The sequence below is a fragment of the Eschscholzia californica genome, unplaced genomic scaffold (assembly GCF_041429995.1).
Source record: "Eschscholzia californica isolate CP2 unplaced genomic scaffold, dmEscCali1.0.p SCAF_4, whole genome shotgun sequence".
NCBI lineage: Eukaryota > Viridiplantae > Streptophyta > Magnoliopsida > Ranunculales > Papaveraceae > Eschscholzia > Eschscholzia californica.
Window position 1 is genome coordinate 11,129,251 of NW_028238461.1, and position 26,480 is coordinate 11,155,730.

General features: G+C 34.0%; 1 protein-coding gene and 2 pseudogenes across 2 annotated transcripts; 1 reads left to right on the forward strand and 2 right to left on the reverse strand.

Moving 5' to 3' along the window:
* Positions 1-10,225: 10,225 nt before the first annotated feature.
* On the reverse strand, positions 10,226-11,248 carry LOC147542649 (autophagy-related protein 16 pseudogene; annotated as a pseudogene).
* Positions 11,249-12,105: 857 nt separating this feature from the next.
* Positions 12,106-14,968, reverse strand: LOC147542650 (uncharacterized; annotated as a pseudogene). Its single transcript, XR_015223502.1, has 5 exons — positions 14,382-14,968; positions 13,703-13,739; positions 13,356-13,592; positions 13,208-13,255; positions 12,106-12,800 (listed from the first exon to the last, which is right to left on the reverse strand). The product of XR_015223502.1 is annotated as an uncharacterized LOC147542650 (transcript).
* An 8,213-nt stretch (positions 14,969-23,181) lies between these two features.
* Positions 23,182-25,817, forward strand: LOC147542651 (Transducin/WD40 repeat-like superfamily protein). The gene has a single exon (XM_086638119.1). The coding sequence runs from the start codon at positions 24,340-24,342 to the stop codon at positions 25,669-25,671; it is 1,332 nt and encodes a 443-aa protein (XP_086494245.1). The 5' UTR covers positions 23,182-24,339; the 3' UTR covers positions 25,672-25,817.
* The last annotated feature ends 663 nt before the right edge of the window (positions 25,818-26,480 follow it).

Sequence of the window (26,480 nt, forward strand, 5' to 3'; positions counted from 1 at the left end):
CACCACCACCTTAATCACCACTGAAACCACCAGCAACGCCATATTCACAACCATCTATAACGGTTATTTGTGTTAGACTAGTCAGATTCAGGCATCACAGAAATATGCGTACATGAAGACGTTCTCTTGAAATCAAAGGCCCTGATTTCTCTTACACAGAATTGTAGAGACACGACAAGCAAATTAAGATCTAGACAGCAACAATCCTACCAAAACCCAAATACTGTAATTCTTGATTTTTATCCTCAATTTAAACCATTATTGCTCTGAAATTGTTTGTGCTCCTTGAACCGTTGCTCTTCAGCGTTTTTAAAGGCAGAAAAAGTTACTAGTACCACCAATGGTGGAATCACATAAACCGCCACGAACGACCACTTCACACCACCAGATCCAGCCACCATCACCACTTCTCTATTTGTTACTATATGTTTTCTCTCTAAATTCAAACATCAAAGACCTATCTCATTGATGAATTACAGAGAATATGAATAAATTAACAAAAAGAGAGACTTAAAATGATTCATTAATGTATTGTAAATAAAATCATGAGCAAAATTTTGAAAAACCCCTAGTAATCCACTTGCTACAAGTTTCTAACCGAATTTAATTGAACTTTCTATAAAGTCTCCTTCCGAAATTGTCGACTAAAATGGAAACTTGAGTGGAATTGGTTTTGGCGTATATTGGTTGAAATTATTGGGTTTTTAGATTTTTTTTTTAAATAAAAAAGGTAATGTCAATAAGTATTGTTTTGAGTTTTAGAGGGTTGCATTTGAGAAGTCTTTCAAAAAGGGGATCTTTTTTTGATTGGTCGGATGACTATTAAGTATCGCAAGATTTATAATTATTTGATTTTTTGTTTTTTTTTTGAAGAAGTTGTTTTTCTAAAAAATATTTTTTCTCAAATTTTTCGAAAAGCAGTTTCTTTTTCTTCTGAAAACAACGTCTTTCTTGAAAATTTGTCTGTTTTTTTCGAAAACCATTTTTTCAGAAATTATTATTTTTAGAAATCCATTGTTTGACAGATATTGTTTTTTGCAGTAAACTATTTTCCAGAAATAATCTTTTTCAAAAACCATATTTTCGAAACCCAATTTTTCAAAAAAAAAAAATAAAAAAATAATCTCCTGAAAACATTTTATTCATAAAAAAATTTAGAAATGGTTTTTTTTTTCGAAAAACCATTTCAAGTTAAAAAAACAGTTTATGGAAAAACGATTTCTGAACAATCGGTTTCTAAAGAAAATTGGGTTTGAAAAAAAACGGTATTTTGACAAAACGGCTTCGGAAAAAAATATTTCTGAAAATAAGCAGATTAGAAAGATAACAATTATGAAAAACCCGGTTTCAGAGAAAACAATTTACGAAAAAAAAAGTTTTGGAAAAATATTACTAAAAAAAACTGTATTCGCGAAAAAATTATTTCGGCAATTTTTTTTTCTTCGAAAAGACAGTTTCTGAGAAAAGGATTCTGAAAATCTGATTTAAAAAAGACGATTTCGGAGAAAACGGTTCATGAAAAAATATATTTTCTGAACAATTATTTTGTAGGAAAAAAAGATGTTCTTAAAGAAATACTTTTTTGTGTTGATTTTAAGTTTGAAATTTGAGTTTAATAATCCAAAATTCTAGCAAACTCTTAGAAGGTAAGGCGAGATTTTGGTTTAATACAAATTTTGGACTTAAGAATCCTTACAATTCAAGAATCCTAATACTTTTGGTAGTTAAACATGCTAATGAATCTTGATTCCTACCAAATCACTTTTTTAGCAGGAATCTTACTTAGAAATCTTTCATTCAAACACACCATAACTTGAATTTCTCTTTGCTAATTAAGTATGGCGGCCAATACGTGGACAACCGTTTCTCTTATATGGACAACTATATTATGTGGACAACCAAAATAATTAATTTTTTTATATGGACACCAGTTTCTAAGGGGACAACTCTCTATTATTTTCACTCAAGTCTTCTTAAAATTAGATGTATTATTTTAATACCTCCCTCTTTTCTCCATAAATCCAAAGTAAGTTTGGTCTTCTACTACTTCATCTTCATCATCAACCCAAAATTCTAGAGAGAGAATTTTTTCGGAGAAGATTATGAGATCAAACAAAGGGAAGGGAATTGCTGAAGGATATTTCTAACCAGAAAGATCAGATCTAAAAACTCTAAAACCCGTTAAACTTTTAAAACCTAGAAATAAAAAATTTCAAAACCCTAGATTTTTTTTACAAACAAGTAAAGTTGCTAGTGCTTCGTGGAAAATCGGCAAAACACGAGAGATCTTAACTTCTGACTTTTGTTAAAAAAAAAATTATGTCTTGCCAATTTCGTATATTTCCCACGAAAATTTGACAAGACAGAAGGAAACTTGCCACGAAAATCTAGCATATTTTTGTAGATTTTTCACGAAATTCTGGGAATTTCTTCTTCACTTCGAATTTTTGCCTTGAAATCGTTTTGTATTCTTTCAAACTACCTAAACGAAAATACAAAATAAAATTAAAAAAGTTAGAATTTTACCTCATCAATGTAGGGTTTGATTAAAATCCATCTAGGGGTTGGTAAAAAACAAAGGGAAGTAATAGAAACTATAGTTCACTAAAAAACAAAGAGAAGAGTGGTAGAAACTATAGTTTACTAAAAAACAAGGGAAGTGGAGATTGATGAGTTTTATCTTCTTCATTCATCTAGGATTTGATAAAAAAACAAAAGTGGTAGAAACTATAGTTTACTTTTAGTAGCAGTAAAGGAATAAGAATAAGACTAAGAATGAAGAAGAAGAACATGATGAAGAACATGATGAAGAAGAAGACAACTTAGGTTTTCAATTTTGAACTATTATTTTGTTAATGGTCCACAAGTTAGTAACTGTAAGTATTTAAGACTTTATGGAGTTGTCCCCTTATTAAATCAAAGTCAACTAAGTCAAGCATAATTGACTCGCACTGGTTCCGAAAATAGGTATCTATATAAAAAAAACAGTTGTCCACGTATTGATCACCTTAAGTATGGGGCTTGTGATTATTTTTATCACAAAAATAGATGGAAGCTCAAATTTAAAAATATTTAAATAAAAAAGGCAACTTATATTTTGATTTGGTAGTAAGGGAGATGCTGGGACTGATTGGGTGGTTTGGAATGAACTATTTATAAATGTTGTTTTTTTAAATGTTGTTGGTGTTCACTACTCATACATGAACAGTTCATGAACAAATAAAACATCCGTGGAACATGAACATTTTTTATTTCATGTCGAACTCCATATATAATTTAACTTTTTATGAACTTATTTCTTGAATCAAATTCTTGACTGAGATACTTTTCTATGATCTCGATTACTAGAAAATTTGCAGCAATCGGAAATGGAGATATTGGAGTAAACTAAAAGGGTTAATTCTTCCAATATCCAAATTTCTGAAAATTCGAAAAGAATTCAGTGAGCCGTTTTGCATTAAAGTTTTAAGTGGCACAATACTATCAACTTAACCTCTTCACTCCTCACTATATATACCCCATAATTTTTGAAAAATGGATCTCTACTCTCTTTAGTATTTATACCTTAGTTATTTCTTTTTGGTCAATGTTTTGGGAAATCAAAATAGTTTCAGGGAGACTTTGTAAAAAACTGGTCGTTGACCAGTATATTTTCTAAATGCTAAGGGGAACGCAAATTTTTTGACGGATAAATGATTCAACATGTTGAAGGAAAGCAATTTCAATCATTTTTTTATGTTTATGAAACTACACATGAAGGCTTAAATTGATCCAAAATTAGTAGTGGAAATCAAACCGACCTTGCCCAACGAGAGCTTTACAATGAACTGTATCCATAGGAATAGATTGATATTAGTAAGTGAGGGGTTTCAAAGATGAAAAGGAATGAGCACAGATGATGGAATGAAGCATAGGGTATAGGAAGTTTACATTGTGTCTTGTGCCTTGTATTTCTGACCAGGATTGTCCAAACCCACAAACAACCATGACTTCTTCTCAAAATAGGAAGAAGAAGAACAAGTGGAGAAGAAACGCCTTATTATAGTTCCCTCTGCTAGGTATTTACAAACAATCATGCTTTACCCAACTTTTTCTTAACTAAGAATGACCACCCATCTTTCACCACCTTCAATAATTAAACAAAGAAAAAAAATCAGCTTTGTTATTTCATTTTATTCAAGAAATTTCAGACTGTAATCGGACTCAACTATTACTTACTCTTGGTTCTTCGGACCAAGTGGAAGATGCTTCAGCTGATTTGCCCTTTCTCTCTCTCAATTTAAGCCTTCATCTGTAGATTAGGAATTCACAATTTGGGTTAATCCTAAGAATGTTAGTTTCTGGTTATGTTGTTACCCATTCCTTCAACTGTCGATCGCCAATTGCTCTTGATACAACCAAAGATCCTTGTAATCTCCACATACCATGGCAAAGATCTACGTAACCCGATGGGAGAGGAGGAAGAAAATAGTGGTGGTTGTGGCCAGAGATGGTGGTCGGAAATGGTGCCGGAGTTGAAAATGATGAAGAAGAAGATGAGGAAGAAGCAATGTTTGATTTCCCCTTAAAATTTATTTCCCTGGAAAATTTCTAAAATTTCACATATTCCGTTTAAAATTTCACATCCCGGAAATTATTTTGCTTTCCTCAAAGCGCTGACCTTCTTTTTCTATGAGATTATGTTGAGAGATATTAAGTAATAAAGATATTTATATCATCAAATAAATAGTTCTTTGATCATTACTTTCAGCTCCATCTATTAGTTTACGATAAAAAGTTCATTTTATTACAAAGATAATTTCGTCAGGAAAAGTATGGAGCAAGAGAGATTTTAATGCCTACTCTTTTCATGTTTCAAGTAGAAAGAAAGGGGTTAAGTGAAGTAACTAATCACCACATCTTACACTTGTTAAATCTTTAAATAAAGACATAAAACGAAAAAGAAAGCATAAGAAAATGGAGAAGTTAAACACTAAAAAAAATAGAGAAGGTTGTAAATAAATGGAAAAGGACCTTATTCATCAAAAAAAATGGAAAAGGACCGCTCACTTACGACAATAAGAAATGATAAAATAAATGGAATATTATGCATTATGTACAGACTAGTGGATTCATTTACGGCATGTTTTCTTCCTAGCTCAGACATGTCTTCTGAATGAGCTCATTCTTCTGTAAGGTAGTTAATCTAGAATTCGAGTTCAGTATTCGGGATCTTGCAAGGCCAATTGTGTTATTTGCATTTTGTGAACAATCTGCTTGTTCCATGGATTGTGATGGCAACTCAATATCATTTTAATTCTCTTGCACATTGTTCCATGGATCTTGCAAGGTTAATTGTGTTATTTGCATTAGTATTAGGCTTCTTACATTTTGGTAACAAGTGCCTCGCACCTTTTCGCTTAAAATATCTCTACATGACTTGACTTTTGAGAAATAAAAAAAATATACTAACAAAATTAAGTTTTTATTCACAACGTGTAATATTAAATAAATAATTCAAATAGGGGTACATGATATACCTTGATTGTATTATTGATGAGTTCAAATAGCTAAAACAATGTCTTTCAACCTGAATAAAGAATTTGATTCATAGCTTGCAGCAATCCAAAAATAAAAAGAAAGTATAAATTTATTTGAAACACGAATTATTATAAAACCCTAAAAGACTTATCGGGTTACTTGACTAGGTTGTAGGTAAGTTTGAAATATGAGCTTTCAACAAAAAAAAAAGTTCGAAATATGAGTACATTAACATTAATTTTTAGGTAGTTTTAAAGGCCTCCCATAAGTGTTACAGGGGTCTCCCCTCAAGGCAAATTTGAGAGGGAGTTTGTGAAGGAAGGAGGCGCCTATAACACTTATGGGAGGCCCCTATAAAACTTCCTTGTCCCTAGGGATTGTAAATTATAACCTTCTTTCTTTAATTCAATCAATTTATTTGGAAAAAGAAAAACACTACTGACTTAAATATCACAGTATTTGAATATGCTTGTACAACCATGTTGTCCATCCTAATCTCTCAACCTAAATTTGTATCTGCGAACGTGAAAATTGCTTGAGCAAGAAACAACGAGGAAAGCGAGGCTATAGCCATTCTTAACAGTCTCATTTGGGCAAAAGATAACAATCATATGCAGGTCATTATTGAAAACGACAATATCAACCTGATAAAACACCTGAACAACCCAAGGCATCAAGTTCAATGACAATCATTAGTACATATTCGTCAAATAAGAAACTTAAAGCATGAGCTTCAGCAGGTGAAATTAAGTTATATCAAAAGAATAGAGAATTCTCAAGCTGATAAGTTAGCTAAATAGACGCGCAGAAAGAAAAGATCTAAGGAGTGGTCCTGTATTCCGTATTTTCTTTTAAATATATTGTAATGCTACCCTGATTTCTTGGTTTTAATATATGCTTCCTTAACAAAAAAAAAAAACTCTCAACAAATTTCAACAAAGAAAAAATGTCAAAAAAAAATGTTGTCCATCCTAAAGACATTCACACGCCCAAAGGTCAAAAGAACGCTAAATTATGTCGTTACTGACACAAAATCAGTAAATGATGAATTTCCACTTCTTCTAGCATCGATCCTGTGACCTACCCGATTTCTGAGTGAGACATCTTCTAACTTTTCATTTTCGAGAACATGAAAATTATTGAGATACGTGTGTAAACACGTGGTATAAGAGACGAATCGAGATGAGGATATCCGACGATCAAGACTATTCCAAGGTATTTGAAGATATGTGAAGATCAAGAATATTCAGTTTCATATATTTAGAATATTTCTTGTAATATATCTAATATTATTATTAGATATATTTTATATTATTTCTTAGTTTGGTCAGGAGAAACTAGGAAACCCTGACCCTAATTTCTCTATAAATAAGAAAGGGTTCTAAGGATTAGATCATTCGATTACTAATCAATCATTGTAACGAATCACCACAATTGTGGTTAATAAAGTATGTAGCCGTTCTGGCTTTCTCCGAGGATGTATGTCGTGAATGTCCGACTGAACCTCGTTAAATATGGTGTCCTTTATTTATGTTCATTTATCTCCAATTATCACATTATCGTGAATTTCTACATGGTATCAGAACCATGGCGATTGTTATTATCTATGAGAAGTCTTCCTCTTTTACGTGAAGATCGATCCAGACAAGACTAAACCAAAATCAATTTATCCTGGTTTGAATCTCTTGTTCTGATTTCTTCATTTGAACTTCTTAAGTCAAAACCCTAGGTTTGAATTTAGATTCTAAAAAAAAAATCCTCTCTTTCCAACGATTTTCTTTCGTTGTGATTCTACTTTCCAGTAACTTTGTTGATTTGTTCGACTTTTACAAAATTCTCTTGTGTTTATGGTTCTCACTTCCAAACCGATAACACCGGTAGAAGATGACATTATGTTATCAGTTATGGCTAATGAGGTTTTCAAGAAGAGTGCGAAGAAGGTTTTGGATGTGATTATTTCACTCTTTTCTTCAAGTCGGTCACTTCAAAAGTTGTGTTCCGACTTGCAGGAGGGTATTGAGATACGTGTGTAAACACGTGATATAAGAGACGAATCGAGATGAGGAGATCCGACGATCAAGACTATTCTAACATATTTAAAGATATGTGAAGATCAAGAATATTCAGTTTCATATATTTAAAATATTTCTTGTAATATATCTAATATTATTATTAGATATATTTTATAGGATTTATGAGTTTAAGGTCCAATAATAGGGGGGGTAATTAGTCATATATCCACTCCTGAATCAATAAATAAAATAAAACCAAAATAAACCGAAAATGTAAAATAAGTCCAAAAATTCACTATTTGGTGGGCCCCATGCATCAATCCTTTAATTTTCTCTCAATTTTGTCCTTTCATAAATATTTTTTAACCATTGGTAAACCAAAGGTTTATAATAGTTAAGTTAATACAATTATTCTTTCCATAAATTTTATGAAAGAATATTTATGGTGGGTATTTAATGTTAATCTTTATTTCCAAAACTTATATTTTTCTAAAGTAACCTACCAAATCAATGGATATTTACCTAAAACTAGTTTCTCTCTCCCAAACACGAATTTCTCTTTCTGTAACTATATGTTCTTTGAATTCAAGAAAATATATTATTTTCAAAACTGATATTTGTCTAAATTAACCTACCAATTCAATGCATATTTACCTAAAACGAGATGCTCTCTCCCAAAAACGATTTTCTCTCTCTGTAACTCTATGTTCTTTGAACTTCAAGAAAGTATGAATTTGTGATTTGTTTTTTATCTATACCTCGATCCAATTAAACATCTACAAATTCTTTTGTGAGGTTAAAAGGCAAACTATTTTGCTAGCATCTTACTGATTCTACTAGCATATTTTACATTCTACTAGCATCTGATGAATGAATTGGACAAAGTAGTTTAAAAAGCAAATACTATTTAGCTAGCATCTTATTGATTCTAATAGCAATTTTTACATTCTATTAGCATCTGTTGAATAAATTTGAATACAGTAGTTTAAAAAGCACGAATATTTTGTTAGCATCTTATGAATTTGTTACAATAGGTCAACAAATACTTTTTAGTAATTTTATGAAAGAATATTTATGGTGGATATTTAATGTTAATCTTTATTTCCAAAACTTATATTTTTCTAAAGTAACCTACCAAATCAATGGATATTAACCTAAAACTAGTTCTCTCTCTCCCAAACACGAGTTTCTCTTTCTGCAACTATATGTTCTTTCAACTCAAGAAAATATATTATTTCCAAAACTGATATTTGTCTAAATTAACCTACCAATTCAACCAATATTTACCTAAAACGAGATGCTCTCTCCCAAAAACGATTTTCTCTCTTTGTAACTCTATGTTCTTTGAACTTCAAGAAAGTATGAATTTGTGATTTGCTTTTTATCTCTACCTCGATCCAATTAAACATCTACAAATTCTTTTGTGAGGTTAAAAAACAGACTATTTTGCTAGCATCTTACTGATTCTACTAGCATATTTTACATTCTACTAGCATCTGATGAATGAATTTGATAAAGTAGTTTAAAAAGCAAATACTATTTAGCTAACATCTTATTGATTCTAATAGCAACTTTTACATTCTATTAGCATCGGTTGAATAAATTTGAATACAGTAGTTTAAAAAGCAAGAATATTTTGCTAGCATCTTATGAATTTGTTACAATAGGTTAACAAATACTTTTTAGTAATTAAAATATATTATGTGAAATTGTTTTTGTTACATTTTCAGTATTTTACTAGCATTTTCTTGATTCTGTTACCATCTGATATGAATTTGTTACAATAGGTTGATTCTAATAAAATTTTATGCTCGTAGAATCTTATCGAGTCTAACAACATTTTTAACATTTTATTTTAACGTTTGTTTTTTCTTACTCTTCACTACTGTAGATGATGAATGAAACCATCAATCGATTTTCTCTCTCTCCCACTCGATGCTTTCACCTTTTTCACTCGGTTTAATTTGGGCGTCGATGATGAATGAAATCAAAACCTAGTTCATATATTAGAAAGTGACGATGCTCTCTCTCTCTCTCTTCGGTTTGCTTTTGCCCAATTCTAATAGAAATATAAAAGAAAGTATTCTGCTAAACGGTAAAGGCAACTACATTTCCGGTAGGAAAATTTGTTTTTGAGGAAATCATTTAATGAATCTCTAAATATTATGGTATATATTATTTTAGATTATTTTTTTTTAACTTAGGATAGGTTAGGCAGTAAAAGAGAATGAGAGGATAGACATGTAATTTACTTTGAGTGGATTTATTTTCTATTTCAGATTATCTTTGGTCTCTAGACTCATTGATCATGCGATTTTGGACTTAAAACACATCCCCCGTATTTTATATTGTTTCTTAATTTAGTTAGGAAAAACTAGGAAACCCTGACCCTAATTTCTCTGTAAATAAGAAAGGGTTCTAAGGATTAAATCATTCGATTACTAATCAATCATTGTAACAAATCACCACAATTGTGGTTAATAAAGTATGTAGCCATTCTGGCTTTCTCCGAAGATGTAGGTCGTGAATGTCCGACTGAACCTCGTTAAATATGGTGTCCGTTATTTATGTTCATCTATCTCCAATTATCACATTATCGTGAATTTCTACAAAAATCAATTAAGAAGATTATGGATTATGGGAAATTGAACATTGAACAATATACATCATGTCTAACCAGATACATTTTAAATCTAATTCCAAACAGAAATGCTTCCATTCTCATCAGCAGAAGCAAATGGCACTCCAAGATCACTCCAAGAACAAGAAAGAACAGAACCTCCTGATTTTTCATTAAGAACACAAACTTCACTTCTCATTAATCTAGACCAAACATGAACACTTCCATCACCACATCCAACTGCAACAAAATTATCATCAAGACTAACACAAGACTTATTCAATTTTCCTCCCCCTTCAATCCTAAACTTCTCACAAACTTCCTTACTTCGAACATCGATAAACCCATGCCAATTATCTACCCCACTCGTCATTATAATGTTCCAATTTTTCGTTTGACATATTGAAGTTATGGGTTTTGAATGAATACCAACTTCTTTAATCATTGGTCGAACTTCACCACGACTCCAGAATCGAAGCTTTCCATCAACATGACCAGTACAAATAGTATCTTCATCCATATTCATACATACAGAATTGCATTCTTTCTTACAGAGGAAATATGAGTTCAGACATTCACCTTCTTGAAGATCCCAAATTTTCAAGTGTTGATCGAACCCCACACTGACAACGTATCTGTTAGATTCCTTGCTCACATATATGGCACTGAGTTTACTTCCATCGCCTGTGAAAACATGATTTACTTCTCCCGTTTCTGCACTGGAAATTAAGAGTTTTTCGGAGTTTATAGCTGCAACAACAAACTTATGGTCACTAGTAGGAGTTAGATCAGTCACATAGCCATCGAAAGAAGCAACGTTTCGTTCTAATAATCCGGTTTTTGTGTTCCAAATCTTTATTTTACCGTCTTTTCCTCCACTGAACAACATATCGGAACCGTACCCAAATGATATAGTTTTGCAACCTCCTTCATGGGCATGGATTCTGTGTTTGAGTTCAAAATGAACATTCTTTGATGGTGTCATGAATTTTTTTGAACTAGAAGTTTCAGTTTGGCCATGGAAGTCTTTGTCGAACTTTTTCTTCTGCTTTCCGGCTGATCTTTTGCTTCTTTCTAGGGGCTGAAACAACGCCATGGAATCACGCTTCTTAATCTGTAACTTCAGGAAAAACGTCGAATAGATAGCAAATTCGAAGCAATTAAGGATGAAAGAACAAGTAACCTTCTTATGCAATCAAATCCACAAAGAATTGGGGAGCTAAAAAGTAATGGATGAAGTCTTTAATGAAATTTCAGGACTTGGGTCCCAAGCAAACCAACAACTTAAAATCACAAAAGTCAACTGCTTACCAACCAAAGAATCATTATATTATGTTACTAATTAACAAAGCACCTACTAAGTAAGCATTATTTTATGTTAATTACAAGTAATTAAAAAAGCTAATCAAATACTCCTTAGTCAATAAAGAGCTCTGGTGTACTACAAGCTTGAAAGTTTTGACTTGGTAGCCAATCATAAAGCAAGTGATTTAGAACACAAAACCCTAAAAACTTAGATTAGTCAAGCAAGCGATGTTTGGTCCCAACCTCCTGTAAGATAGGCAACAAAGTAACAAACCATGGAGAGTAAAGAGTGTATACCCTTTCAGTTTTTTCGGGTTCGCAGATCATTTCGACGAGTGCTTGCTGTTTTTGGAGTTCTTGGTAGGCATTGAAGATGGATTGATGAACCATCTCACTGCGGTAGTTCTGAGTGTTGGTCGCTGAGGAACCTACTATTCTCTGGTAAAATTGAAGCTCAAGCAAAATAGATTCATACCTGCAATAAGTGCTCCTGTTTAATTGAACTTGTTGAAATACAAACATCTCTCTGTCTTAAATTTGACAGAGATTATACAACTTCGGAAGTTCTTAAATCCTTTTTGCACCTGAAAGGCTGAAAGTGCAATCAATGATGAAATATGTATCTTTCTTTAATGACATTTAACAAACTTTCATGAATCCATTTTCTTTTCAGTGAAAGAAATCAAACATTTCATAGAGTTTTACGTTCATGAATCAAGAAGAGAAAAACACGAAAACTTTTTTAAAAAAAGAACCCCTTACTATAGAACTTTAACCAGTACTAGACAACTGCAAACCATAAAGAAATACACCAAAATAATATTCCCTTTCTTTTTTCACAAACCGGAATGTGTGTACGAATTATACATTATGTGGGTTTATTTACCCAGCTCGTATTCTATCCAACCATCTACACTTCTTCGTGCTTTCACCAATTGGAGGTCAATGCTCGTCCGAGACTTCTCAAAGCAGCCGACACTTCTTCGAGACCTCTCTATATTGTCTGAAGAACTTTTCAAATTTTCGAACTTGTCTAGAGTTGATTTGTAGTCATGGCTTTTGAACTCGTCGGTGCTCTTTCTTGGTTTCTCTCTCCGATCAGTGCTCTTCCTAGTGCTCTTTCGCGGGAGCTCAACCTGGTCAGTGCTCTGCCTTGAACTACTTCTTTCAGAAGGCGACCTTTCCACGTGACAAATGAACTTCTTGAGATGTGTAAGGTATTCAGGGAAAAGCTCCAAGTCGCAATGGCTCCCCCCTTTAAGCCATAGAGGTTCATATTTTTCTTTACATAGTTCCCAAAGTTGCTTACCATGAGAGCAGTCCACAACGTCATCAGAGGTCCCCTGCATGTTAGAAGCTGAATTCGTGAGAGTTCTGGTTATATACTAGAGAAAAAAATGAGCATCTTTGATATCTAACTGCCACGAGATTATAGAAGCTATCTTAACACAAAATTGGTTCGGCTAGTAAAAAATGACTCTCAGTTTGTTTTTCTTTTAATAATGTGAAATCGGAATGTGAGTATGATTTAGGTATAAGTACTATTAGTAGTTTTGCGTGCTTTAATCTCTCTAATGGAGTTTGACCTTAGAACAAGTCTTCTTCTCCAGAGTCTGATGCATGTAGTTTCAGTTAAATTATAAGTCTGAATTTGAGAACTAGACTGGTTTTAAGATCTACATTTATTCACAAGTTGCAAAAAATATTATATATTACTTTCAAATGAAGAATGTCAGAATGGAATACGTACGTGAATGACAAGCACAGGACAATTAACCAATGGGATTTTGTCGATGTTCTGCATGGAAGAACGGAAGAAAGTTCAATAATCCAGCATAAGCTTGTCCTCAAAGTGAATATATAAAGGTAGAGGTAGACGCGAAGATGAAGAATCTAACCTTATAAATGTCAAACCAGTACGTGCGTTTCACGGAATACATGACCCTTAAACCAGAGAGTATAGGACTATGCAGAACCACAGCTTTTAAATCAGGTAAGCGAGCGGCTAGGTCTAAAGTAGGCCCACTTCCGACAGATTGACCATAAAGTATTATATTTTCTGGTTTAGCACCATAGCTGTCTGTAAGGCACTTATAGGCAGCTTCAATATCTGCGTAAGTATTTTGTTCACTTGGCTGCAAAATTGGAAGACAACAACTTAATTGTCATTTTTGGAAAATAAAGTTCTGCATTAAGTAGTTGTATACAATGGTGATTCCAGGGCAAATTCCTAATACGAACTTACCTTTCCAGACGACTGTCCGTATCCCGAATAATCATACCTACATAAGATACATATAAGAGTTAAAGAACTAATTGCAAATGCTGCCAGTTTCCTAATCAAATCACGATGTGGGGAGCAAAGAACTAAAGTTTATATAAAATATTTAGAATGTTAGACATAAATTCACCAAACCTAGATGCTAAATGATCCATATATTAAAGAGTGAACGTGAAAAAAAGAGATCTCTTAAAGAAGGATTCTCACAACAATTCTTTGATAAATCTATTTTACTTTCATAATAACCTAATAGCACACTTAATCAGCTAGAAAAAGCACACTTAATCATACAACCCCCATTCAAATAATCAATTAAGAACATGCTTAAAGTAACCTTCAATTAAATCAAAGATTACCAAAGAAGCATAACTGCATAAGTATCATTACCAAAACCTAAATATCATGCCAATGGGAGAATAGGCCCACATGGGGAAGACATTATATTTCTTGGTTAGTAGATCGCCTATGTCGGACTATTCTCACATGCCAAAAGCCATGAAAAGAGAGAAATGAAAAGGAAAATCAGATACCCAAACTAATGGAATTATACTAAGATGCTTATGAAATTGAGTAGACCCAAACTAATAGAACTAAAAATCTAAACTTTAATAGACAGAAAACAGTAGAGTTGGAAGTATAATACCCCATGAGATTGACTCGTAAGTGGATGCTCAATTCAATAAAAAGTTCATATAACTGACCAAGATCAGAGGCGTTTCCATGAGAGTAAAGAAGGGTAGATACAGCCATGGGGTTACGAACATAAATTGCAGAGATTTCATTGTTTCGGCGAGTGGGTAGTTTAAGAACTTCAACATTTTCTCTGTGAGGGAAAGTGCTGAGAGTAATTAGACCAGTTAGTTTATCTGTTACTAACTTGTATGAAGGTGGGTTTGGTGGGAAAAATGCTAACTTTGCTGCCACTGATGAAGTCACTCCACCCATCTCTCTCTCTCTCTCTCTCTCTACCCTTTCTCTCTCTAACCTTTTACTCAGTTTCACTGAATCAGTAGTAGTAGTGAATTAGAACCAGATCGACTTCTCTCTCTCTTATTTCTTCATCCTCAGATAAAAGCTAAAGAAAGAGAAGAGAAGAGAAGAGAAAGAGAGAGGGAAAAGAGAAGAAGAAGAAGAAGAAGTTATGGGTTTTGCTCTTGCTATATTGGTAAAGCAAATTCTGGTCTTCAATTAACTCGAAATGAAAAGAGAAGAAGCAATCAATCAAAATGTGTGTCTGTCTTCCTTTTTTGCTGCTTTTTCTTTCCTTTTTTTGTTTGTTTAATAAGGGAAATTACAAGAGAATGGTTAACTTTCTTTTGGGATGGGGTTAAGGGGTGCCTATAGGCAAATAGAGGGTCCCACTCCTCTTTTTCTCTCCTCTCCCCTCCCCGCGAGGGTTTTGCCGGAAAGCTGGACGAGAGAAGGGTAGGGGTGCATATTTACTGACCAAACTAATCCGATCCAAACAGATTTGGGCGGTTTGAACACCGATCCAATGGTTTTTTTTTTTTTTTGAAACTATTAACTTCATTGATGTGGCAAAGCCAAAAGGAATTACATGAAGAAGTTAAAGTACAAAGAAACACTCTCACAAATGAGTGCCTATAAGGAGGGAAGTGACATGATTCCCACCATCTTCAGGGCCAAGTTGTGGGATTCAGTTTTAGCTATCTCGGACCGAACTGGATCGTACCCGAACTGGATTCTAGCCGCTCCGGGATGTAACCGCTCCTGGATTGTAACCACTCTGGGTTGTACCAGATTAGTGGATGTAGTGGGTAAAGCACTACCTTCCTGGATTTGTAACTGTTGGGGTCCCTCCTTATAATAAAAGGACTCCTAGTAGGAATAGGATTTCCTTTATTCCTTGTTTGGGGAAAAAATAGAAGTTTTTATTTTTTCAAGCCTAAAAAGGAATTCCTATTTCTATTGGTAAACCTCCCTATTTATCATTATAAAAGGGAATGAAAGGGAAGAGATTTATACACAACAACTTCCAGAACAAAGAGAAGTCAGAGAAAGAGAGATTTCTGAAGTGGTTCTTTCAAGGGAGATTGAAAGAGCAGAATATTGGTTTGAAGAAAAGAAGATTATTAATCTTGTGAAGCAATTTAGTTTGTGGTTATCTTCTTCAACCTTTAGGAATCTAGGATTTGTTCAAATCCTAAGGAGTAAGAGATTTTATTTCTTTGTTTCTTTGTTCAGTTTATCCACCATAGGTTTGGGGAAGAGTTGTGTAATCCATTATTTAATTATAGTGGAAGATTTCTGGACTAGGTCCCGTGGTTTTTTACCTTCTAGTTTGGAGGGTTTTTTGCCACGTTAAATAATCTTGGTGTCTCTACTTTTACTTTCGCATCGTTTATCTTCATATTACTGAACAAGTTAATTAGGTTATTTTTCCTAACAGTAACCGCTCCTGCCACGTGGTCGGTTTGAGTGGGTGATCGGTGTTCTCTTTCCGACTGCCCCGCCTCCTCTTCCGACATATTGTCGTCTTCCATAAACATATCCGGTTGAAAGGATTTCAATTTTGCCATGTTATCCTTCTCCCAAAATAGTACAACTTTAAACTCATTCGGATAGTTGGGAAGAAGCTTAACCATGACGGTATCCCTTGGGCCTTGGTGTTTGTTTCTTGTCAAGATAACCTAATTCTGAGCCATAATAAATAAATATATGCTGCCCAGTAGCATTCCATCATCTCACCCACAAGAATAACAAACAAAAGAGCTTTATTCTTCATCATTGAGAATCACCTAAAATACAGACTAACTACCATGTCTTGCTTAAACAACAATGTCAACATCATAGATGTGTTTATGGTTAAAGCAGAACTCGTTTTTCCACTTTCCCAAGAGGAACTATAGCAGGGTACTAAGCCCCGATTCTCAAAACTTCAAATTGTGAATGGAAAATGAAAATAGGTAGTATAAATGTATAGACGTCCAAGTTTACGGGTTGAACATGATGAGTTTGAACTTTGGCCGTAGTTGAACATGATGAGTTTGAACTTCAAATTGAACAAAGAACTTGTAACTTAGGATTTTGACCGTACAACTATGTCTATAGTTTACGGGTTGAACTTCTTGGAATGAAAATTGGGTTGTGAATGGTTCCGGTTTGTCGGTTGAGAGAGTTGTGAGTTGTTGAAGAAACTCCCAGTGGATGTCCATGACCAAGCACTCAACCTTAAAGAAATACGAAAACAACAAAAAGATCCTATAGATCAACAAAAACATGCCTTAAAAGACCAACAAAGTAAATGACTTTTATTAAGAACGAAGAAAGGAAATTCGGCGAAGGGAGAACCCTTCGCCGGAAAAGCAAAGACGATCTCTGGACGGTTTCTCAGGAAAAGCAGTTATGGAGAGCTCTCTCGTTTAACCCCAAGTTCCCCGATCCAATGGTTATCTGGATTGATTTGGCTACTAAATGTAAAAACAGAGTGGTTTGGTTTGGTATATGAATTCGTTTGACGGATAACCGAACCAAACCATTTATTATCATCTTTTGCATATTATATATGTAACAGTATATGATTGAACATGACGGATGGTGGAGATTATTAAATTGTTTATCATTTTTTTTATTTCTTCGAATGTTGATAAACTACGTCGAATTAATCACATACATGTAAACTTAATGGTTTGTGAGATAATACTACTTTTTAGCACGTTTTAAGTATAATTGTAGCAAGTTTTTAAGTTGAAACCCCGAAAGTTTGTTCTTGACAAAATTTTGACTTTTGGTTCGGTTAAATAACCGAACCAAACTGTTCATGCATAGTTTGGTTCGGTAACCGAACAAAACCATGAACGAATTGGTTCGAATTGAGATTTACAATAACCGAACTCTTTGAATCGGACTATGAATAGGTTCAAAAAGTCGGTTATTCAACCAATGTTCACCTTTAGAGAAGGGTCAAAAAAATTGGACTATGGAGGGTCTAAGACCCCTGAGAGGAAATGATGCGAACGGGGAGAGAGAGAGAGGCGAAAGGAAAGAAATGCAATTTTTGACATGATGTGTTATTTCCATGAGTTGCTGGTGATAATAAGGTGTTGGAATGTGTGAATAATAAAAATGGATTTGGATGGTGCTGTGAGTAACCGTGTGTGTATAGTAAAAAAAACGTGTTTGTATAAAATTTTCCTAACGACTATTCATGAGCCATTGGAAAGTGCTATGGACACACAATGTATGTACAAAGCCAGCAGACTGATAAAGGCACTAAAAATATCCCAACTTTCTTAAGTTCAGACGCATTACTAGTACACATAAACATGAAAAGATGAAGTTAATGGTGCAGGGATGTTGACGACTTGTTTCTCTCTCTCATCTTCATCGCCATTTATCATCATTCATCAACCACCAACGTTGCCACAATCGTCAACACTACCGTTGCCTCATCATGGCCACCAACATTACTACCATCATCACATACACTAATCACCACTCTCTCATGTTTGCACCCTTGCCTCAGCAAAGAGAACATAGAGAAAGAAAAATGAGTGGAACTGTGGAAAGGCAAGATAGATGAGAAAGAGGACCGACAGATGCGAGAGAGCGAGAGAAAAGAAGCGTGGACAGAGAGATGAGAGAGAGAGGGGAGCAGGTCCGTGTGGTGGGGGGTGCAGACGCCTGGTAGGGGTTGCGGGCCAGGGGCCCACACTGGGTCCCCTCACCACAAGGGCCCATTTTTCTTTGATTTCCTAATTTGTCACATATAAATATGTCTACACTGGGGCATGGCGATTTAGTATAAAAGCACCTCTGTTTGAAGCACCACTAACGGCTATATTTGCAATTCATTTTTTTTTTCTTTTTTAGAAGTCGACTATGGTGTACGTTAGTCGTTACATTTCGCATTGATACATCAAAGATGTGATAAGCTCGATAACCGCCCACTCAAACTCTAACAAGACCAGGCCTATAGCCCAACTAGATAATGGCCTAAAGCCCAACTACATTATTTTATACCCTAATACTCCCAATTTAGATAACCAAAGATTTCACCTTCTCTGAGATTCGAACTTGAGACCTCCAGGACTTTCTGGAGTTTATGTCAACACCTTGGAACCACTTGGGCTCCTAATTGTTGACGCAATTCGTTTTTTATAAGAGCCTATTAAACTCACTTGCCATGACAAATCAATATTTTGAATCTCTTCCATACCATGTTTAATTTAGAGTTATTTTCCAAATAGCCCCCAACTTTATGACTAACTTCCTGCCTAGCCCCCTATTTTATCAAAAATAGTCATCACCTCTCTCTCCTCCACCTCATCATCTCTCTCTGCCACCTCATCTTCTAGCCACCTCATCGTCTTCACCGGCCAAGGTCGTCGACCGGCGAATTTTTCGGCCGGCGACCTTCAAACATTAAAAAAAAATCATCTCTCTTCTCTCTAAAAAATTAATTTTTTTTAGAAGCCATACTAACAACCAAAACAACTAACTCTTCAATGGGGTTTGCCCCCACTCCACCACCGAACCGGGATACAACGAGAGTGTGGTGGTCATAGAAAATTGACCCAGTCAAACACAAATGGGGAGAGGCCCAAATGAGACTTCCCAATGACAATCAAGAGTGGGCGGTGGGCCGAACTGTTGTGCTACAAATACGAAATGTTTATTCGGCACTCCAGTTCAAATATATGTTTCTTCTTCGATCGTGAGTTTATATTCTTTTACTCTTCTTTCAGACGACCCATTTTTCTCTTTCTTTCATCGATGAGCTTCAAAAAGAATATATGAACTTGAATGCCAAAAATTTGAAACGACAAAATATCTTTCTCCACCTTCGCCTTATCTTTTATTTGTAGTACTTTATTTATTTCTTTCACCAAATATAACTTCTTTTTATACTTTAATTTCCTTATCACATGTATGTTCAATCAAAGGACACACCAATCCAGTATGAAAGATTAAACTATTAAAGGATCGTGTATATATAACCCAAAGTTGTACTATCAATATAATTAGGTGTCGAGAAAGTAAATAAGCAAAATAGATTATTAAGTTAGCGAAACTAGTTAGTACTATTTAAATATTTTTCTATAATTTGAAGCTTATTTCAATGGAACCCATTGGTCATGCATTACGATTCTTATACAGATTAAAAAAGTGTGACAAACATTGATTTGATAAATTACATAATGTAGGTACGAAGATTTAGCTTTATTCGAGAAACACATGCTTTAATCAGAAACTACTGATCAACTAAATCTTTTATCTTTTTGAGTGTCAGTTCTCTTTTTGTTATAGGTCTGTTATAAAATTATTACTTTCAAAGGAAAAAGGTTTGAGATATTTATAAGATATTTATGAGATATAATCACATGGAAGATATTTGAGTTTCACGTGGCTATTGTTTTAGCATGATAACTTAGTTTATTTTTCCTAAAAGATGATATTTTTCTTTTGTAATTTGTTAATGCTTGTGAAAATTGTCTTACTTGATGTAGCTTAGCTGCATAAATTTGAAATATTAGAGAGCATGTGGATTGGGAACGATTCTTGTTCTAATAGTGTTTATTTTTTTCACTAACCATAGTGGCACTAACTACTTAGGAATCAAAGACAAGAACGGAGTGCATTGTTGAACTTATAGTCGTAGCTGAACCAATTGAGCTAAACACATGAACCTAGTCAGAGCCGTGTTTGAGGGGGCGGGCGGGCAGGGGGTCCGCCCTGGGCTCCCACCTCAAAAGGGCCCACTTTCTATTAAAGGGCCAGACTGATTATATAATTTACAATACCACCTTAATCATCCACCAACTAGTAGCTTTGTGGGAAGGGTGATGTTCGTCCATGTTTTTGACGCGGGTTCAAATCCTGATGGCTACATTTTGATTTTCTTTTGGATGAGAATATAATTGCTAAGTCAATCTCTATTTTTGCTCCACTACACTTTGTCTTAACCATTTTAATATTAGGTGTATTTCATTAATTTTTGAAGTGTTTTTTAAGAAATAGAAAGTTAAATGTTTTTTCCACAAAAAAATAATAATACATAAATACACATGTGAATCACTAATGATTTTCATCATCTTACATTTTGTTCGATTTTGTGAACGTAATTTATTTATGTACGAAAGGCCCACAATTAAATTTCGCCCTGGGCCCTCAAATTCTCAGCCACGACTCTGAACCTAGTTGTACTGATCATTTACTTGAAGAAAAATAGCTAGTCTGAAGCAATTTATGTAAAATTTAACGACAAATCAGAACTTTTTCCTACCGAATTAAATACTGCATAGGATATAAAAAGTTGAACAGTAATTTTGTGTCTTTAACCGACGTCATGGGAACTTCTTGTTGTAATAGTTGTTTATTTTTTCCCTGACCATAATGGCACTAACTACTTAGGAATCAATGACAAGAAAGGAGTGCATTGTTGAACTTATAGTCCTTTGCCGAACTAATTGAGCTACACATGAACCTAATTGTACGGGTCATTTACTTGAAGAAAAATAGCTAGTCTGAAGCAATTTATGTAAAATTTAACGACTAATCGGAGCTTTTTCCTTCCAAATTCAATACTGCATAGGATATAAAAGTTGAAGCAATTTATGTAAAATTTAACGACAAATGGGAGCTTTTTCCTACCAAATTAAATATTGCATAGGATATAAAAGTTGAACAGTAATTTTGTATCTTTAACCGACGGTATGGGTACGCATAATCGTGACTTGAAATATTTGATTTAAAATAAACCAAATACAAATGAATATAACTTAGAAAGTCTTCAATCAAAATCTTTTGAAAGTCATTATATAGTGCTCTATTCAACCCTAATTATTTGAAATGAATCAATTTGCCATAACCTCAAGAATGGGAAAATGTGAACTTGACCAAGAAGAAGAATGTAATTGAATTTTACCAACCTTAATTTTCTTAAACTATGTCTAATGTTTTGGAATGAGACATGGTCAAGGGAATAAATTGATGTGAACAATTTCAAAAAAGTTATTCCTTAACAAAAAAAAAAAATTTCAAAAAAGTTATACTTTTTTCTATTCTTAAAATCATAAGCCCCTTAAAACCCTAAATGTGGAAACGATTTGGTCCTTTATCCTCACAATTGGTGTCTAATTTGATGGCTTAACTATCAGGTTAAACCTGATTATAAACTGGATTTGCTGTTACAAAATTCCAAGTCAATTTCAAGGTCAAAGTCAAGTTTTTTGCCTCAAATTTCAAATGAATATATTGTTCTTACAAGTAATTGATCATGGAGAAATTAAACTATCTACTTTAGAAATAATATTTCGCCCAGTTTTATACCTTCACATGTGAAAATGAATTTCGTCTACTGTTCCTACTACTGAAAATTTGAAATCTTACTATCTTATTCTGAACTTTGGAAGATGTTTACGGTACAACATCTACAAACCATAAGTATTTGTATACTTACACTTCATTCTCATATGAAAAATGTGACAATAAGATTTATGGCCGGGGTTTAAATTTAATGAAAAAGGTGATTCTTTTTGGTCTATAATTTTCGAGTTGTTTAATTAGGCGAGGTCTTTAATCTAAATAACTATAATTTAACTATAAAGTTGTCTAAGAAAGAGATTTTACAATCTTAACACAGATAAAGTATGCAATTATAAAGTAAGAACAAAATGGAAAGAACAAAAGAAGCTAGAAATAAAGCAAGAAATGATAGATACTTTAACTATAAGAAATTGTTTAGGAAGGATGTAGGAAAATGACTTATTTGGAGCATATTAGAGCCATTTTAATTTTTAAGAATGATGCCAGATATTGTCTAGTTGCATCCCAAATTAAATCAAATTTATAAAAAGATCATGAGATATATATATATATATATATATATATATATATATATATATATATTTAGTTTTAAATTTATTTATTTTATTCGTACCATTAACATTAAAGCAATTTGGTTTTCAATTAGTTTACTTTTCAATGTTTTATCAAACATTGTTTTATAGTCAAAAGTGTTAACCAGATCATAGTTTTTTAGATAGTCTGATTTATTTATATGATAGCAGTCCAAGTAAATTTTTCACACTCCTTTGATATAAAAGCATAAAGAAATCATGGTAAGTTTTAGAAGGTAATTTTAATCGAATTTTTAATACTTAGATCATCTTCACTTGAGAATACTATTTTGCAGACGTAAAAACGTAGATCACTAAAAGTAGTCAAGATATACGTTGAATTTGACTAAATTCTTAAAAATATGTTGAGATCTACGAATAAAATACAAAAACCAAAATGCAACAAGCCGAGCTAAGGTGGTCTTTTTCTTTTTTATTGTTTGAAATGGAAACATCTTAATCTCAATAATTAGACTTAAATGAATCAAAATCAACTTAAAGTAGTTGTTTAAACAATTCAGACATCACGAGTCAGCCAAAATACTAATATTATGATATCTGGTTTAGGGTCTACATTGTCTGTCGTTGGTTTTCAAATTATTTGTTTTTTTTTTTTTGACTCGTGATGTCAAACTTGTGTGAGTGACTAATTTAAGTTAATCTAGGGTACTGGAGTTATTTGAGTCAGATGATTCAAGTTCAGACAAACAATGCAAGTCATATTCAAACGATTCAGATGCAAACGAACTATGCAAGTAAGACGCATGCAAAGAGAGGGAACGAAACACCTTCTGCCAAGCCAAGCCAAATAGTGGTTAGAGAATTGGCGAGAGAAAAACATTATTTTGTACGACACATAAACCTGCAGAGTCTAAGCAACTTAGGTGCATGGGTGGAATACTGGAATATAGAAAAAAAATCAACTTCACTTATCTTTCTAAATCTTGCTCGTTCACTTCAGTCGCTGGGGATTTTGCAGTCTTAAGTGTCGGACACAGCATCACGACTTTGGTCGTCTCCTGTGAAAACTACCTTGATGGCAGGGTTGAGAAAAATTAGGGAGAATACGAGACTCGGTGAATCAAATTTGACCCCAACAAGACTTACGAATACAAAGACTTGTTCATCTTTTCTAGCAACCACCACCTCCTCCGACATACACCACCACCTCTACTACCACCATCGCTTCTCTCTCCTCCCTTCATAGAAATAGAGAGTTGACCAAGTTATGAGGTCAAGTCTAGTCGACCAAGTCATGAGGTCGAGTCTGATTGACCAAGTCTTACATTCAGTTGTTTCTTGATCTTAAAAGTCAACATTCTTCGCAACCAAACGTATTCCCAAAAACAGCGGCCACCCAAGAAGAAACCACAAAAATCCTTCTGTTTTGGGCCCATTGAATATCTGTTGCTTCTTCACAATGCACCCAGGGCACGACCTATTTTGTCAGTCTGGGAGTACAAAAACACACCCTCATTCTCCAATTCAAACTCCTCCTCTTCCCTTTGGTCCCACCCCCAATTAGCCCCCCCCAACCCCAATCTTTAAGTTCCACTCCCTTCTGCCTTATTTCCCCCCAAGTTGCCACAACCCACCACAATCCATCCAATCCTTTATAAATACAAACAATCACCACACTTGCCACAACTCACAAATCCAACATTTCATACCTCCCCCCATCTCTCTCTCTCTCTCTCTCTCTCTAAAACAAAAAACTTTCTCTCTCTAGGTTTACCGGCAATGACTATCAAGACCTGGTTCTCCTGCTCCTCTGATCCTCATTCATACACACTTGATGATAAAACCCGGAATAAAAAACCGTTACAATCTCCGATTCTTTCTACTTCATCCGATACAAGCAGTTTTATTTCCGAAATTTGTAACAGTAATTCATCATCTCCATCATCATCACAAGAAAGCAGTTATTCAACTCTTCAATCTAATCTCTCTCTACAAACATTACCTTCTATTCCTTCTCTTCAAAAATCTCTCTCTTCTAAATCTACGGATTTATCGGTTTCTCATATCTGTCTTTTTTCTTTCCAAAAAAACCTTTACCAAATTACTTGTCTTGCCGTCTCAAATAAACATCTATACGTTGCTTCTAGAAATCTAATCCACGTCGTTGATCTATCAAATAACACGATTATCGATACTTTCAATGATCAAGATAATGATACTGGTTCTGTTAAATCAATTACTTTTTGTAACGGTAATGTTATAACGGCTCATCAAGATTGTAAGATTCGGTTTTGGCAAATAACTGGGGAGAATAAACGACATAAACTTATATCAACTCTTCCTACTGTTAAAGATCGTATTCGTAATTCTTTCTTACCGAAAAACTACGTATCGGTTAGACGTCATAAAAAACAGCTCTGGATTGAACATTCCGATACTGTTTCCGGTATTATTGAAAATAACGGTTTAATTTATTCCGTTTCTTGGGATAAATATTTGAAAATTTGGAGATCAAAAGATCGGCTTTGTTTAGAATCGATAAAAGCCCACGATGACGCTATTAACTCAGTTGCTGTTTCATTTGACGGAACTGTTTATACAGGTTCAGCCGATAAACAGATTAAAGTTTGGAGAAAAACGGTTGATAAGAAAAAACATAGTTTGGTAGCAACGTTACAAAAACATAAATCGGCGGTTAATGCACTTGCATTGAGTGAAGATGGTATCGTTTTATTTTCGGGTGCTTGTGACCGATCGATTTTGGTGTGGGAAAAAGAAGATTCAGCTGAATATATGAGTGTAACGGGTGCGTTAAGAGGACATACCGGAGCGATATTATGTTTAATTAACGTATCGGGTTTGTTGATGAGTGGGTCAGCAGATCGGACGGTTAGGATTTGGCAAAGACGAGGTGATAGTCAAGAGTATTGTTGTTTAGCTGTGTTAGAAGGACATAAAAAACCAGTGAAGTCATTGGTAAAGGTTTTGGACGAAACGTCACCAAATATTGTTACGGTTTGTAGCGGAAGTCTAGATGGAGAGGTCAAAGTGTGGCAAATAATGGTTTCTAATCTTAAGTGCTCTTCATCTCCACCGTCTTACCATGCCTAGAATTGTTTTTTAATGACTTGAAAAAAGAAAAAGGAGTAGGAAATGGAATAGCTATTAGTGTCATGGTGTGAATTATGATTTTTCCTTCCATTTATTCGATTTTGTAGTATTTTTTATATATTTTATTCGGATTCTTTTTCCTTTAATCTCCAAATCTATGACTGATGATGGACTTTTTTCTTCGTGTTTCGTTTCTATCTCCAAATTACCCGAAACGACTTAAAGTTTTATTTATTGCTATTGATCTCGTAAGACAGTGTAAGTTCTATGACGAGATAAACTTTTATACTTAGATTAAAATATGTTGGATTCTCGTATAAACAAAAAAAAGAGGTCTATTCTTCAGTGAAACCGTGAAGTGTAATACTAAATATTTGATTCACCGGGAAAGCACACTAAAAACTATTAATAGAATTTTTTTAAGGAATAGAAATACAAAAACCCAAAGGCAACAATCCGAGCTAAGAGCATCTCCAATGGGACACTTAATCTCTAACACTTAGAGTGCCACATTTGATTTTTGAGAGTTTTTGTTAAAAAACCATCTCCAATGGAACACCTTGTTAGACACTCTAATGTGAGGTGGACACATTTATTATAGAGTGTCTAGAGAGAGAAACTCTAAAATGAGAGTGTCTACTTGAGACTCTCTAAGTGTTACTTTAATATTCCAACCAATAGAAACCCTTACTTTTCAACTACTTTTTATCTATTGAATTAAAGAGGAACATGTGTATTACTTATGGAGTCTTTAGAGATCTCCATTGGAGACCAACAAAAATTAGAGTGTCTCTATATTGACATCTAGG

What these genes read in the sequence shown, in the direction of transcription:
- LOC147542651 (XM_086638119.1), top strand. Translation starts at nt 24,340, where the DNA reads ATGACTATCAAGACCTGGTTCTCCTGCTCCTCTGATCCTCATTCATAC.